Source organism: Hyperolius riggenbachi, chromosome 1 (genome assembly GCF_040937935.1).
Source record: "Hyperolius riggenbachi isolate aHypRig1 chromosome 1, aHypRig1.pri, whole genome shotgun sequence".
NCBI lineage: Eukaryota > Metazoa > Chordata > Amphibia > Anura > Hyperoliidae > Hyperolius > Hyperolius riggenbachi.
In genome coordinates, this window is record NC_090646.1 from 510,860,862 (window position 1) to 510,873,356 (window position 12,495).

At 40.0% G+C, this 12,495-nt stretch overlaps 1 protein-coding gene across 3 annotated transcripts in view; it reads right to left on the reverse strand.

Moving 5' to 3' along the window:
- Positions 1–1,073: 1,073 nt before the first annotated feature.
- TMEM132B (transmembrane protein 132B) overlaps positions 1,074–12,495 on the reverse strand; it is a 799,707-nt gene continuing 788,285 nt past the window's right edge. For all 3 annotated transcript variants that reach the window (XM_068243776.1, XM_068243784.1, XM_068243791.1), the window contains 2 exons: positions 6,551–6,742; positions 1,074–2,783 (listed from right to left, as the gene is read on the reverse strand). In XM_068243776.1, coding sequence (XP_068099877.1) covers positions 1,638–2,783; positions 6,551–6,742 — 1,338 coding nt within the window. In that variant the 3' untranslated portion in view covers positions 1,074–1,637. The remainder of the gene's footprint in view (positions 2,784–6,550; positions 6,743–12,495) is intronic.

Below are 12,495 nucleotides of genomic sequence, written 5' to 3' on the forward strand. Positions count from 1 at the left end.
ACAGTACATGTTGTTCCTCTGCCCCTAATAATTTCTAATTCTAAACAAACAAACCAGAATACCTTGACAGATCTAGTGTTCTGACTCAAGTCTGACTTTGCTGACTGCATACTTGTGCGTGTTTGAAGAAACTACAAAGGCTAAAATATTTGCACGGCAACCAGGCAACTGGAAAATTATTAAATATGTTAATAGAAGATAATTTCCATATTTTTTCCCTGAAAATTTAAATTGAAAGATACTTCCTCAGCCGTTGCACCTATCCTCTGTCTTTAATACCTTCTAAATCAGTGAACCCAAACAAGCATGTACGTAAGGTGATGTGTCAATTATGACTCTTATTATGAAACTAGCATGACAGCCACCAAAAAGAAATACATATTTAAATGTAGATGTTTTGTTCCCTTTAGGTCAGTGTTCCCAAACCCTGTCCTCAAGGCCCACCAACAGTGCATGTTTTGTGAAAATCCACAGGGGTAGTTAATCAGTTCTGCTGAGACACTAATTACCTCACCTGTGAATGGTTGTGGTTTTCTGCAAAAACATGTACTGCTGGTGGGCCTTCAGGACAGGGTTGGAGAGCTCTCCTTTAGGTCACAGCATAAAGTAAAAGCAACAACCCCGAAACATACATTTCTACAACTGATAAAATATAGTGTTTTTAAAGCTACCTGGTACAAGTCCCACTGGATGTTGCTTATCTTAGTAGTCAAAAACCACTAGATTTGATCACCAGGGCACTAGAACATTGAGCATCATTTTTACATTCACTGCCATCCAGTGCAACAAACCAAATAGTATCTTTGACTCTTGCAGAGTTCTGCTCATTAGCATCCTCATACTGCATGTTGCAGAACAAATCGGCAGAAGTTGCTCACAATTGCTTTGACCACCAGACGATAATACAGATACAGATGGATGGAGTAGTGCTTTACAGGATCAGATGTATTGGTAAGCACTTCACCAGTGTCATACCTAGAATTCTATGGTAACTAATAGGAAAATTATTACATCATTAAATAAGCAAATATACTTATTAGATATAACAAACTGGGATATTTAAAGGATAAAAGTTATTGTCAACCTATGTTTATTTTTCAGTTTACTTACTTATTCATAGTGGTCTTACTGTGCTAGTCACCTCCAAACATCATGAATATGAAAAAACTGGTATGGTATACCAAGATTAATTTGTACACATGAGTAATACATTCAAATTTATAGTTAGCATGTATCTAAAATATTACAAGAAAAGTCCACTGTGCTTTTAATTGTAAACCCAACATAACAGTGTTCACTTACAGACAAATATACAGTCAATGGACCAAAGTTCAGTAGGACTCACTGCTGTAATTATGTCAGGTCATGTTTTTTATTCCATTTAGTACACTGTCATTTTAAGATCTCACTTTCCTAACCTGGAGACCTTCATATATCACATGCCTCCCATAACAGACATAAACCATTGACAAATCTTTTGACACATAATTTTAGTGCCACCAATATACTGGCAGTATAACCACCGTAACTCTGTAAGATATATTCTGCTTCTCTATTGCTGATTGGATAGTCCCACCCTTTAAAAAAAAAAGAAACAAACAAAACGAAGGCATAAAGGTGAATATAAACATAGTATTTTACAGGCTGTCCTGAAGACTATCCATGTAGTCTCTTAGTTCGCGTGAATCCCCAATGTTCATATCCTGACAAACCCATTTAATATTTTCTTCATTTCCAAAAATGACTGCATTGGTATATGGACCACCTTCTTCTGGTAGGACAGTCGTAAAAGACGTAAACTTTACCCGTTTTCTCTTTGACCCTCCTGGGTTTAATGGCTCATTTTGTCCTTCTTTTTCATAAGTGTAATCTGTTGATCGCATAATTTGACTGTATGGATTCTTTTGAGAACCTCCGTTGAGAAGAAAATTGTTTTCTTCAAATTGTGACCTCCTATCAATCATGGTAGTGCATTCTTCTGCTGGAAGAGGCATATCAGCTTGGTTTTCTAGTAATTCAACCTCATTTCCAAGCCATACCCAGTCATGAGAATGAGGAATATTGGCTTGGTCAGCCACAGGGAACCTTTTGTGTCTATATTTCCAAGCAAAAGCCACACAGTTAATTAAGAAAACTAATATTGCAAGGCAGAACACACAAAGAAGGGCATACATGCCAATTTCTAAGTCTGTTAACCCCCTTGAAGCCTGTGCAAGTTCACTTTCCTGGTTCTGGACTGAGGCTATTCTTGTAGGGAAACTGGTGTAGGGAACAGGAACAACATGAGCATCATTGTACTTTTTATGATAGTCTAATGGTGAATCTGATGTTGAGTTTCTGTTAATTATGTCCTCAAGGCTGACACCAGATCCAGGTTTTGGCCACTCATTTGCTGTCCTTTCTTGCTCTGCAGCTTTCTCAGTAGTTTTACTTGTGATTTTCTTTAAATCATCATCGATGGTTTGAATTTCATTCATGTTTCCTTTCTGATCAGAGTCCTTCTGTCCAAATTTAACCTTGATAGTTCCTGTGCCAACAGCAAGGCTACTTTTTCTCTTAGATTTCTGGCAGATCTCACTGATTCCGAATTCTAATTTAATTAATGGTCCTTGGCCTTCTCCTTCAGCAACCACCACTGGCCAGTTTGACAAAGGATTCTGATAAGTAGACACCACCATTTCATCCAAGGAAGACACCACAATGGAAAAGTCTTTACTTTCATAAATATCCAGTGGTGTTACAGAGCCATCGCTAAAAAGGATCCAAACACTGATGACTGCTTCCTGCATTAAACAAAAAGCAGACTTGTCATTGTTTAAATCTCAAAACTATTAAGCAAGTTAATATATTTACTTCAAAAGGTATCTGACAGTAAACGGTAATATAATGTGGTAGCTGACCCCTAATGTTCTGTTTTGCAGAATGATGACAGTACCTTCGACTTCTCTACTTATGCCTAGCATTCTAAAAGCATTCCTGAGGCAGACATGTCTGATTCTGTATTACATTTCTAATATATGGGCAATTTAAAAAGCTTACTTAAAGGATTTTCTGTAGAAACGGGACCACTATTGGGGGATGACAAGATTTATTCCACATGAATAAACTGAGACACTCCGTGAATAAACAGAGGCACTTAGAGCACTTTTAAATAATCACAGGAGGTGTGTGAGTGACACGATTCAATGTTTAAATTTTTTAAACTGGCAGAGAAGCTTGCAGCACTGCAGAACTGACAAGCATATTAAAAATAATAATAATAATAATAATAAAATAACAACAGACTGCAAAATATTTCAGATAATTCTGAACTTTCGCTTTACATGATAGTAGGGTAAAGTAGAGAATAAAAAATGCAGTAAACACAAATAAATAATGAAACCTGAGCTTGAAGAAACACTGAAGCGAAAAAAAATATATGATATAATGATTTGTATGTGTGGTATAGCTAAAAAATAAAACATTAGGAGCAGAGACATAAGTCTAATATTGTTTCCAGTACAGGAAGAGTTAGGAAACTCCAGTTGTTATCTATGCAAAAGAGCCATTGAGCTCCACAACTTTCAAAGTGGCAGAGAGCTTTGTCTTCTGAAGCTTGTTATCTCAACTGTCAGTCACTGTATTGTTTTTTCTTCTGCAGAGGACAGGTCAAAAGTTTACAGCCTGCTATGTAAAATCATTTAGAATGCTGAGTAGTGTGTAAACTGCAAAATATTAGAGAATGATGCAATGTTATAAAAAACACTATACAATTGAAAATAATAATATAATATTTTCTATGCTTCTAATGTTCTAGTAATTATATATATTATATAACCAATTCATTATATCATAATTTTTTTTTCCGCTTCAGTTTCTCTTTAACCACTTCAGCCTTCAATCGTTTTCACTTTATGCATCCGAGCAATTTTCACCTCCCATTCATTAACCTATACCTTTATCACTACTTATCACAATGAACTGATATATTTCTTGTTTTTTCCGCCACAAATTAGGCTTTCTTTGGGGGGTACATTTTGCTAAGAGCCACTTTACTGTAAATGCATTTTAACAGGAAGAATAAGAAAAACTGAAAAAATTCATTATTTCGCAGTTTTCAGCCATTATAGTTTTAAAATAATACATGCCTCCATAATTAAAACTCACGTATTGTATTTGCCCATATGTCCCGGTTATTACACCGTTAAAATTATGTCCCTATCACAATGTATGGCGACAATATTTTATTTGGAAATAAAGGTGCATTTGCATCTTTCACTATAGATAGATGCATCTATCACTATTTACAAGTTTAAAATACAAAAAAATTTGAAATATTTCATCTTTACATTGATATTTAAAAAGTTTAGACCCTTAGGTAAATATTTACATGTTTTTTTTATTGTAATGTTTTTTTTTTTTTTTTTGTATTAAACATTTTATTTGGGTATTTTTGGGAGGGTGGGATGTAAACCATAGTTTTATAATGTAAATGTGTCTTGAGTTTTATTTTTTTCACTTTTAGTTGTAGTTTTACTTTTTGGCCACAATATGGCGGCCATGAGTTTGTTTACATGACGTCACTCTAAGCGTAACATACGCTTAGAGCGACGCATGGGGAATGTTACAGCCAGAAAAAGCGGATGCGCACATGGCCTCCTGGGCGTAGCTAGTACGTCCAGGAGGCCAAAGTAGTTAAACAGCAACTAAATGGAGTAACAGCTGAAAACATACACTACTTAATTCCTGTAGCTACCTGCAAGATAAAGCAGAAACATCAACAATGATGCCTACTCTACATATTCAAATATAACCCAAGGTTGTTTTTTTTTCGACAAAAAAATTAGCTCATTTATAAAATCTTAGTTTAAATTTCAGTATATACAGAGGAGAATAAACCTATGCATCCCCATTTAATGCACTGCAGAATGTGGGAGCATCGTCACCCCTTCCCTCTACAGGCCACCATCACCAGTCTATTCTCCTACTTCTCATCTAATCAGACTATGCAGCAGTGCATGCTGGTTAAGTATTGCCTCTATCTCTCTTGGTTCCAGCTATAAGGTCTTCTCAGTTTGGCCACTGCCTACCTGCACATCCTCTGTGTTCTCCAGACTACCATTGTGCTCTCTGGGTTGCTCCACTGCCATAACCTTTTGGTTTTGCATCAGGTTCTAGTTTCCACTGTGAATAATCAGCTTCACTTAAGCAATAAAGCTGAACATTGGCATATGAGAATGGGATTTAGAGAGAGGTTGATAGTGAAAGAAAAGCAACCCAGAAAACACAGAGCTGGATGTGAAGAACAAGTAGGTATGCAGCAGTCATGAGAAAACGTGCTGCTTGGGACCAGGAGAGATAGATAGAGCAATCCTTCTCCAGCATGAACCAATGCATACTCTACATGGAGGGGAGATTAATGGTGATGGGGTTAAATGCTCCTTTACACACTGGCTGCAGATCGGAAGGGGTGGGGCAATGTGTCATAAGAGGAATGGTAATTGAACTGGAGAGGTTTTCCTTGAGACCACAATTAATTTTGGAAGCCTGAAAATGTTTTTTAACCAAGCCATTTTTACTTAAGCTGGAGACTAACAGGTCAGTACACTGAAGGAGTAATGTTATGCTTAAGGTAGCCACTAACGGTCCAATATCTAGTGAAAAATTGTTCGAGCGATCAGAAATTCTGATCGGATTGCTTGTAAATAATCTCCGTTGATGGGCACAATCGATTACAAACGATTATAAAAATCGTCCGATAGGATTTTTGTCAAATAAAAAATTTGGATTTTATTGTTCGTCATGAGAGATAGGAAGCAAAGATTGGTTCGTTGGTGGTGTAGTGAACGATTTTTCTTCTGATCAGAATTATCTGATCACTCGAACGATTTTTCTCTAGAAATTGGATCATTAGTGGCCACCTTTAGTCACACACACGCACACACACCAAAAACAAAAAAAATATAGATTTTCCTTAATTCTTCTGAGCCTTGCTGGATGTTTTGTATGAAGGAATGCTAATAATAATAATATATGCTAACAATAATATATGCTAACGATAATATATTCTTTTTTAGCCTCTGAATTCCTCTCAAACATGATTGTAAAAAATTAAACATCAAACATTTCAAAAACAATTCAGGCGCTATTTACATGGATAACAAAACAAGTAGTGCAAGAACGGCAAAAAGAAGCCCCATTAGCTTGCATTGGATTGAGTATAAAAAAGCAGCACCAGTGTAAAAGAAATTTGCCCTTTTCTTCCATTTTCATTATGGTGTCCCCCAATATCAAAGTGGTAGCAATAAATGAGCCTCGTACTCCTTGCCCCAACTCTTTGTTTGGGATCAAATGCATTTTGTAATGTTTTTTTTTTTATAAATGCGGCAGTATACACAACGCCCGTGCTAAATAATGAGTATTGGAGAAAAGATGTACACAAAAAAATAAGATGATAAAAGATTTGGATAGTCAAAATTCTTATAAATAAGATGAACATTAAAATAGCATGCTACATCATCTGTTTCCACTTTTATAAGCATCCCCCTCCCTGAGAACCTGGTAATTTTACCTGTTTATAATCATGCAGAATATCACTGGCTGTGGTAGTTGTAATGATGGCTCGCTTGTGTCCTTTACTGGCTTGTACAGACAAGGAGAGGCCTGTAATGAGCTGCACTCCCAGCTCTACAATTCCCACACGGTCATCCAATACAGTCACAGTTTTTTCAGCCAAGATGGAATCAGACAGTGGAGAAAGGACCTACAAAAGCAAACAGAAAACAATTATGACAGTTAAAGAGAAACTCCGACCAAAAATTTTACTTTATCCCAATCAGTAGCTGATACCCCCTTTTACGTGAGAAATCTATTCCTTTTCACAAACAGACCATCAGGGGGCACTGTATGACTGATATTGTGGTAAAACCCCTCCCACAAGTAACCCCTCCCACAAGAAAAGTTTGAACTTTTGTGGGAAATAGCTGTTTACATGCAGCAGCTACATCACCTGCCAACAGTAAAATGTTAACTGGAGTTCTTCTTAAAACTGATGACCAACAAACAGTATTACGACTAAATAAATTAATCCAAAATACTTCACAATGGGGAACTAAAGCATCAGATGCATCAGATAAAGTAAATAAAATGCATAGTGGGTGCTATAAATAAAAACATAAAATCACTCCAAAAATAATAAACTGTACTGTCAAAGCAAAGAGTAATGAAGATATAATTATGTACAATTTGGTACATTATTCTTAGGAAAGACATGGGACAATTTTTGCGCTGCTGCACTTCCATACAAAACTCTCTGTTTTATGGGAATTCTAAACAACTTTTTAACACATCTTCGTAAACTTGATTATGCATAATAACTTGATTTTTAATTTTTATTTTATTTTTTTTTATGTATGGTCACACACTACAGAACAAATACTGTTGCTAAACAAGTCAAAATTGAGTCCCTCAGTGTCAAAAGGAAGTCCCTTCCCTTTGACCTTCGAAGACTTATTGTTGGTCCTAAATGCGATAGATGGCTTCAGTCAACAAAAGCTAAATGCATTTCACATCTGCCCCAATTTTTGGAGCTGCTAAAAATATAGCCATTTTATATTTTATTTTGCAAGTTGATTTCAGGGTCACTTTAAAGTAACAGTGTATTACGAATAAACCAGTATTGGTGGTTGTCTAGAAGATTTTCTGTACAATATTGTTTATGAATAGTACTGTAAAAGGAATGTTTTGTCAAAGGACAACACCATCGTGGTACTTTTTTGGGTTGTTTGCAATATATTATCACTTGAAATGAGGGCTGCCTTATTATTATTATCTTTTGATTTTACTGTGGGCATGTTATGCCACTTTAAATGATTTTAGCAAAAGATTGCTATATTTGGATTAATCACTTTTGTGAACCTAGCAGCACCTTAGACATAATCAACTAAACCCAGATTTGTGAAAAAGATTAAAATCAAAGCTTTTTTTTTTTCTTTTAGGCTTGTTGAAATTAGGCCTCGTTCAGACTATACGTGCTGCCGTGAGCATTTCGGCAGTGTGTATAGTGTGTGACATGCAAGAACGGTAAAAGGGTATAGACAGTAGTGTTGGGAGAACAGTGTTCGCCACTGTTCGGGTTCTGCAGAACATCACCCTGTTCACCTGGTGGTGTTCGGCCAAACTGTTCGGGTTCGCCCGAACTGCTGAATGCCCGGCCGAACAGGGCCCCTATGGGGTCGCAGGCATAAGGGGGGAGCATGCCCCGGTCGCGGGGGGGGTCGGAAATTCCCCCCACCCCCTCCGCTAGCGATCCCCCCTCTGCCCGCTTCCCCATACAAAAGTTTGACGAAAGTAAAATAGTACCGGTGGTGGTGGCTGGCTGCTGCAGTGGCTGGCTGGCACTATGAAGTGACTGAGGAGGAGGAGTCGGAGTAGGACGCGTTGAGGGAGGCCGGGCAGCGGGCGGTTCAGCGGTAGTACCCTTGTGGTACTTCCGCCCTTTCTCTGACCTCACGTCCTCTGCGTGATGACGCATACGAGGGTACGCATGACGCGTCCCCTCGTATGCAGAGGACGTGAGGTCAGAGAAAGGGCGGAAGTACCACAAGGGTACTACCGCTGAACCGCCCGCTGCCCGGCCTCCCTCAACGCGTCCTACTCTGACTCCTCCTCCTCAGTCACTTCATAGTGCCAGCCAGCCACTGCAGCAGCCAGCCACCACCACCGGTACTATTTTACTTTCGTCAAACTCTTGTATGGGGAAGCGGGCAGAGGGGGGAGCGCTAGCGGAGGAGGTGGGGGGAATTTCCGACCCCCCCGCGATCGGGACATGCTCCCCCCTTATGCCTGCGACCTCATAGGGCCCCCAAAAGCGGGATGTTCGGGGAGTTCGGCGGGATGTTCGCGGCCATGTTCGGCGAACGTTCCCGAACCCGAACATCCAGGTGTTCGCCCAACACTAATAGACAGCCCTTCTACCGTTCCTATCATATGCGCGGCACGGCAGTGTGATGCGCTGTCGCACTGCTGCATGCATTTTTCGGGAATCGCAGCGCAGATCCATTCACTGTAGTGAATGGGATCTGCAGCACAGCGCATGGTAGAGCAGATTGATTGTGATCGTGCGCGTTGCATTACGATCGCACAGCCATCTGTGCTAAATGATCTGAATGAGGCCTTACTGTCAAAATATTTGATGGCTGCCTAGAGATGGGGGGTCACTTCATAAGAGAGGATAAGCTTCTATAAAGCAATATTCAGCTAAACAAATACTTTCTCTGCTATAATTTACTTCAACCATTATGTTAGAATTTGTAACAACCTGCAATCAAAAGGTTTAAGGCACGTTAAGCACAGCTATGACTTATAAAGGATCTCACTAGCAGTTTGAATAAGTGTGTGTGTGCGTGCGTGCGTGCGTGCGTGCGTGCGTGCGTGTGTGTGTGTGTGTGTGTGTGTGTGTGTGTGTGCGTGTGCTTATTGACAAATACCTTCCCCTCACTCTTTGTATATTAGAAAATAAGGAACACTTACTTATGCCTTCCAATCATTCATTTCAGTATTAACAATAGGTGCCTAATTTTGTGACCTACACAGGTTTAGTATAAAATAAATCGTATTCCGTTTCTTATGATTTAATTTGATGTATTGGGTCTAATTACTATACTGTTAATCATTTAAAGCTCTTAAATCTGAGAATATAATATTAGCAATACCAGCAAGATTACTGTACAACATGATATCCCCTGTTGCGTTAATACATATTATTCAAAGTAATGGTCCCTGTTTGGGTTGCTTGCGGCCAGTTTTGCTAAATGAGAAAACACAATGCCTAACTTGTTTAGGGTTAAATATTCTGCATTTAATACTAGGAAAGGAGTTCAAATTCAATTAACCTCTTTTAGTAGTGTTAAACATTTTAATGTGGCTTCCAGCAGTTATTCAGAGACATTCTGGAAGTAAGATATAATCTACATATCTTGTTGTATCTCATAATACCTACAACAAACTGCAGAAAGCATCAGAGAACTATACAAGTACTATACATAGTACTTAGTGAATTAGAAAGAAAACTGAAAAATGACTAGTGCTCATGAACGTGGCATAGCTTAAAGTGGGATTATACTCTAAAAACTAAAATTTCAGTAACTACTCTCAGTTACATAAAAGACCATTTGAAACAATCACACATATATATATATTCACTGTAGAGAGTGGTACAAAATAACATATCTAATATTTTTAGTCAGTGGCAAATGTAATCATTGCAGATGGATAGCTAGCTGCCTCTGTGTCTTCATTCTGCACTCTTCCTCTGCTAAAGTTACTTAGCTGTTGATAGGTGTCTATTCAGCAGAGGGAGGGGGCAAAGTGAAGATACATTACTCAGAGATGATAAAAAGGGGTAAAGAGACACCCAAGGTGAATAAAATGCATTAAAAGCAACTAAAATATAGATAAGGGCTGGTTCAGACTAGTGTTGGGCGAACAGTGTTCGCCACTGTTCGGGTTCTGCAGAACATCACCCTGTTCGGGTGATGTTCGAGTTCGGCCGAACACCTCATGGTGTTCGGCCTTTTAAGTTCGGGTTCGCCCCGAACTTCTGTATGCCCCCGAACAGGGCCGAACAGGGCCCCTGTTCGGGCGAACAGGGCCCTGTTCGGCCGAACAGGCCGCAATACGGCCCCCCTATGGGGTCGCAGGCATAAGGGGGGAGCATGCCCCGATCGCGTCAGAGAAAGGGCGGAAGTTCCGCCCTTTCGCTGACCTCACGCCCGCTGCCCGGCCTCCCTCAACTCGTCACTCTCCGGACTCCTCCTCCTCCTCACTCCACAGTGCCGCCCACTGCCAGGCCATCCGCTATACAGGTACTTCTTGAAACTTTTGAATGGGGAAGCGGGCAGAGGGGGGAGCGCTAGCGGAGGGGGTGGGGGGAATTTCCGACCCCCCCCGCGATCGGGGCATGCTCCCCCCTTATGCCTGCGACCCCATAGGGCCCCCAAAATAGGGATGTTCGGGAAGTTCGGGGTTCGGCCCGAACATGCCGAACATCTCGGCCATGTTCGGCGAACTTTCCCGAACCCGAACATCCAGGTGTTCGCCCATCACTAGTTCAGACGGACGTTTGGAGGCGTCGCGTTCGTTGGCGTCGCGGCGGCAATGCGTTCGGGATTTCAGCAGCGTTCGCATTGCGTTCGGATGCGGTCGCGTTTTTTATTCCCCTAGGGGAACATTACCCGTCGCGGTTAACCGCCCCTGGAAGCAACATGTAGCTTCCAGGGGCTCCTTGAACGCCAGTAAAAATAGGGACCAGAACGCCGCGTTCGTGTAAACGCGCGTGAAAGCTTGGTACAAACGCTCCCATTCACTTGAATAGGAGCGTTTAACGCCAAGCCCCGAACGCTGGCAGTAAACGCTGCACAAACGTCCGTCTGAACCAGCCCTAAATGAGGTGGCTTACCTCAATGATGACACACCCATATAGAAATGGATATTTATTAGTGAAAAAAAGCACAGGCAACGCGTTTCGTGGGAACTCGCCCACTTCTTCAGGCCAGATAAAGTGCCTTTAAAACTGTGTCTGTGAGCTATAAAAATTATGTATTAAACTATATATCTAATAATTAAGAAGGTAATGAAGAAATTATATAGTTCTATCATGCAAAGGTTTTTAGATTGAAATCTGTAGTTGCAAGCAAAAAAGAAATGCTGAAGTATCATGATAGGGTTAAGTACTTGTAATAGACCAGAGGGATAAGAGTATAGAGGCTGCAGAGAGTTGGATTAATATTAGTGACAGGGATGGAGATTGTTTTCTCTATATATTCTGTTTAGTGCTGTGTGCTATACATAACTAGATCAGACTTACTATATTTAGCACTAAACCTAACCCAACTCTCACACAAGCTCTCCCTCTACCAATCCCTAACTCAATCAACCCTCTCTATGCCCTCTGTGTCACAAAGAGTTGTACTTATGTATTTGAGGACAGCATTTGGATTTAATAATAACTCATACAAATGAACTCAAAAGAACAGGGTTACTGAAAGCCTCATATTTACCTTTAGGGGTAATACAAAACTATATTAAACTTAGCATCCCTGTTTCCAGTCCATCATAAATGGTCAGTGCTACTCATCACCTTCAGCCATTAGAGCACATGTATAATCTGCAGAGGCAACGTGAACAGCATACCTATGAATAGGGATGATCTCTGAGATGCAAATTTTTCCAAAATGATGCAATTTTTTTATGCAAATGTATGCGGTTTGAAAATGGACCAATCAATTTAAACCCAGGTTTAAATTGATTGGTCCATCTTCAAGCTGCATAAAAATGTGCATAAATTTGCGTCAATTTGGAACAATTTGTATATATGTGATCATCCCTACCTATAAATATGCCACCAGGAGATTTGGGTGCAGGATAAAGCCAATATACAGCATCCTCTGCTCCTGCACAAGTCCCTGCGGTGCTAATTACTATTTCCCCTCCAGGTCACCGTGGATGGTGGGAAAT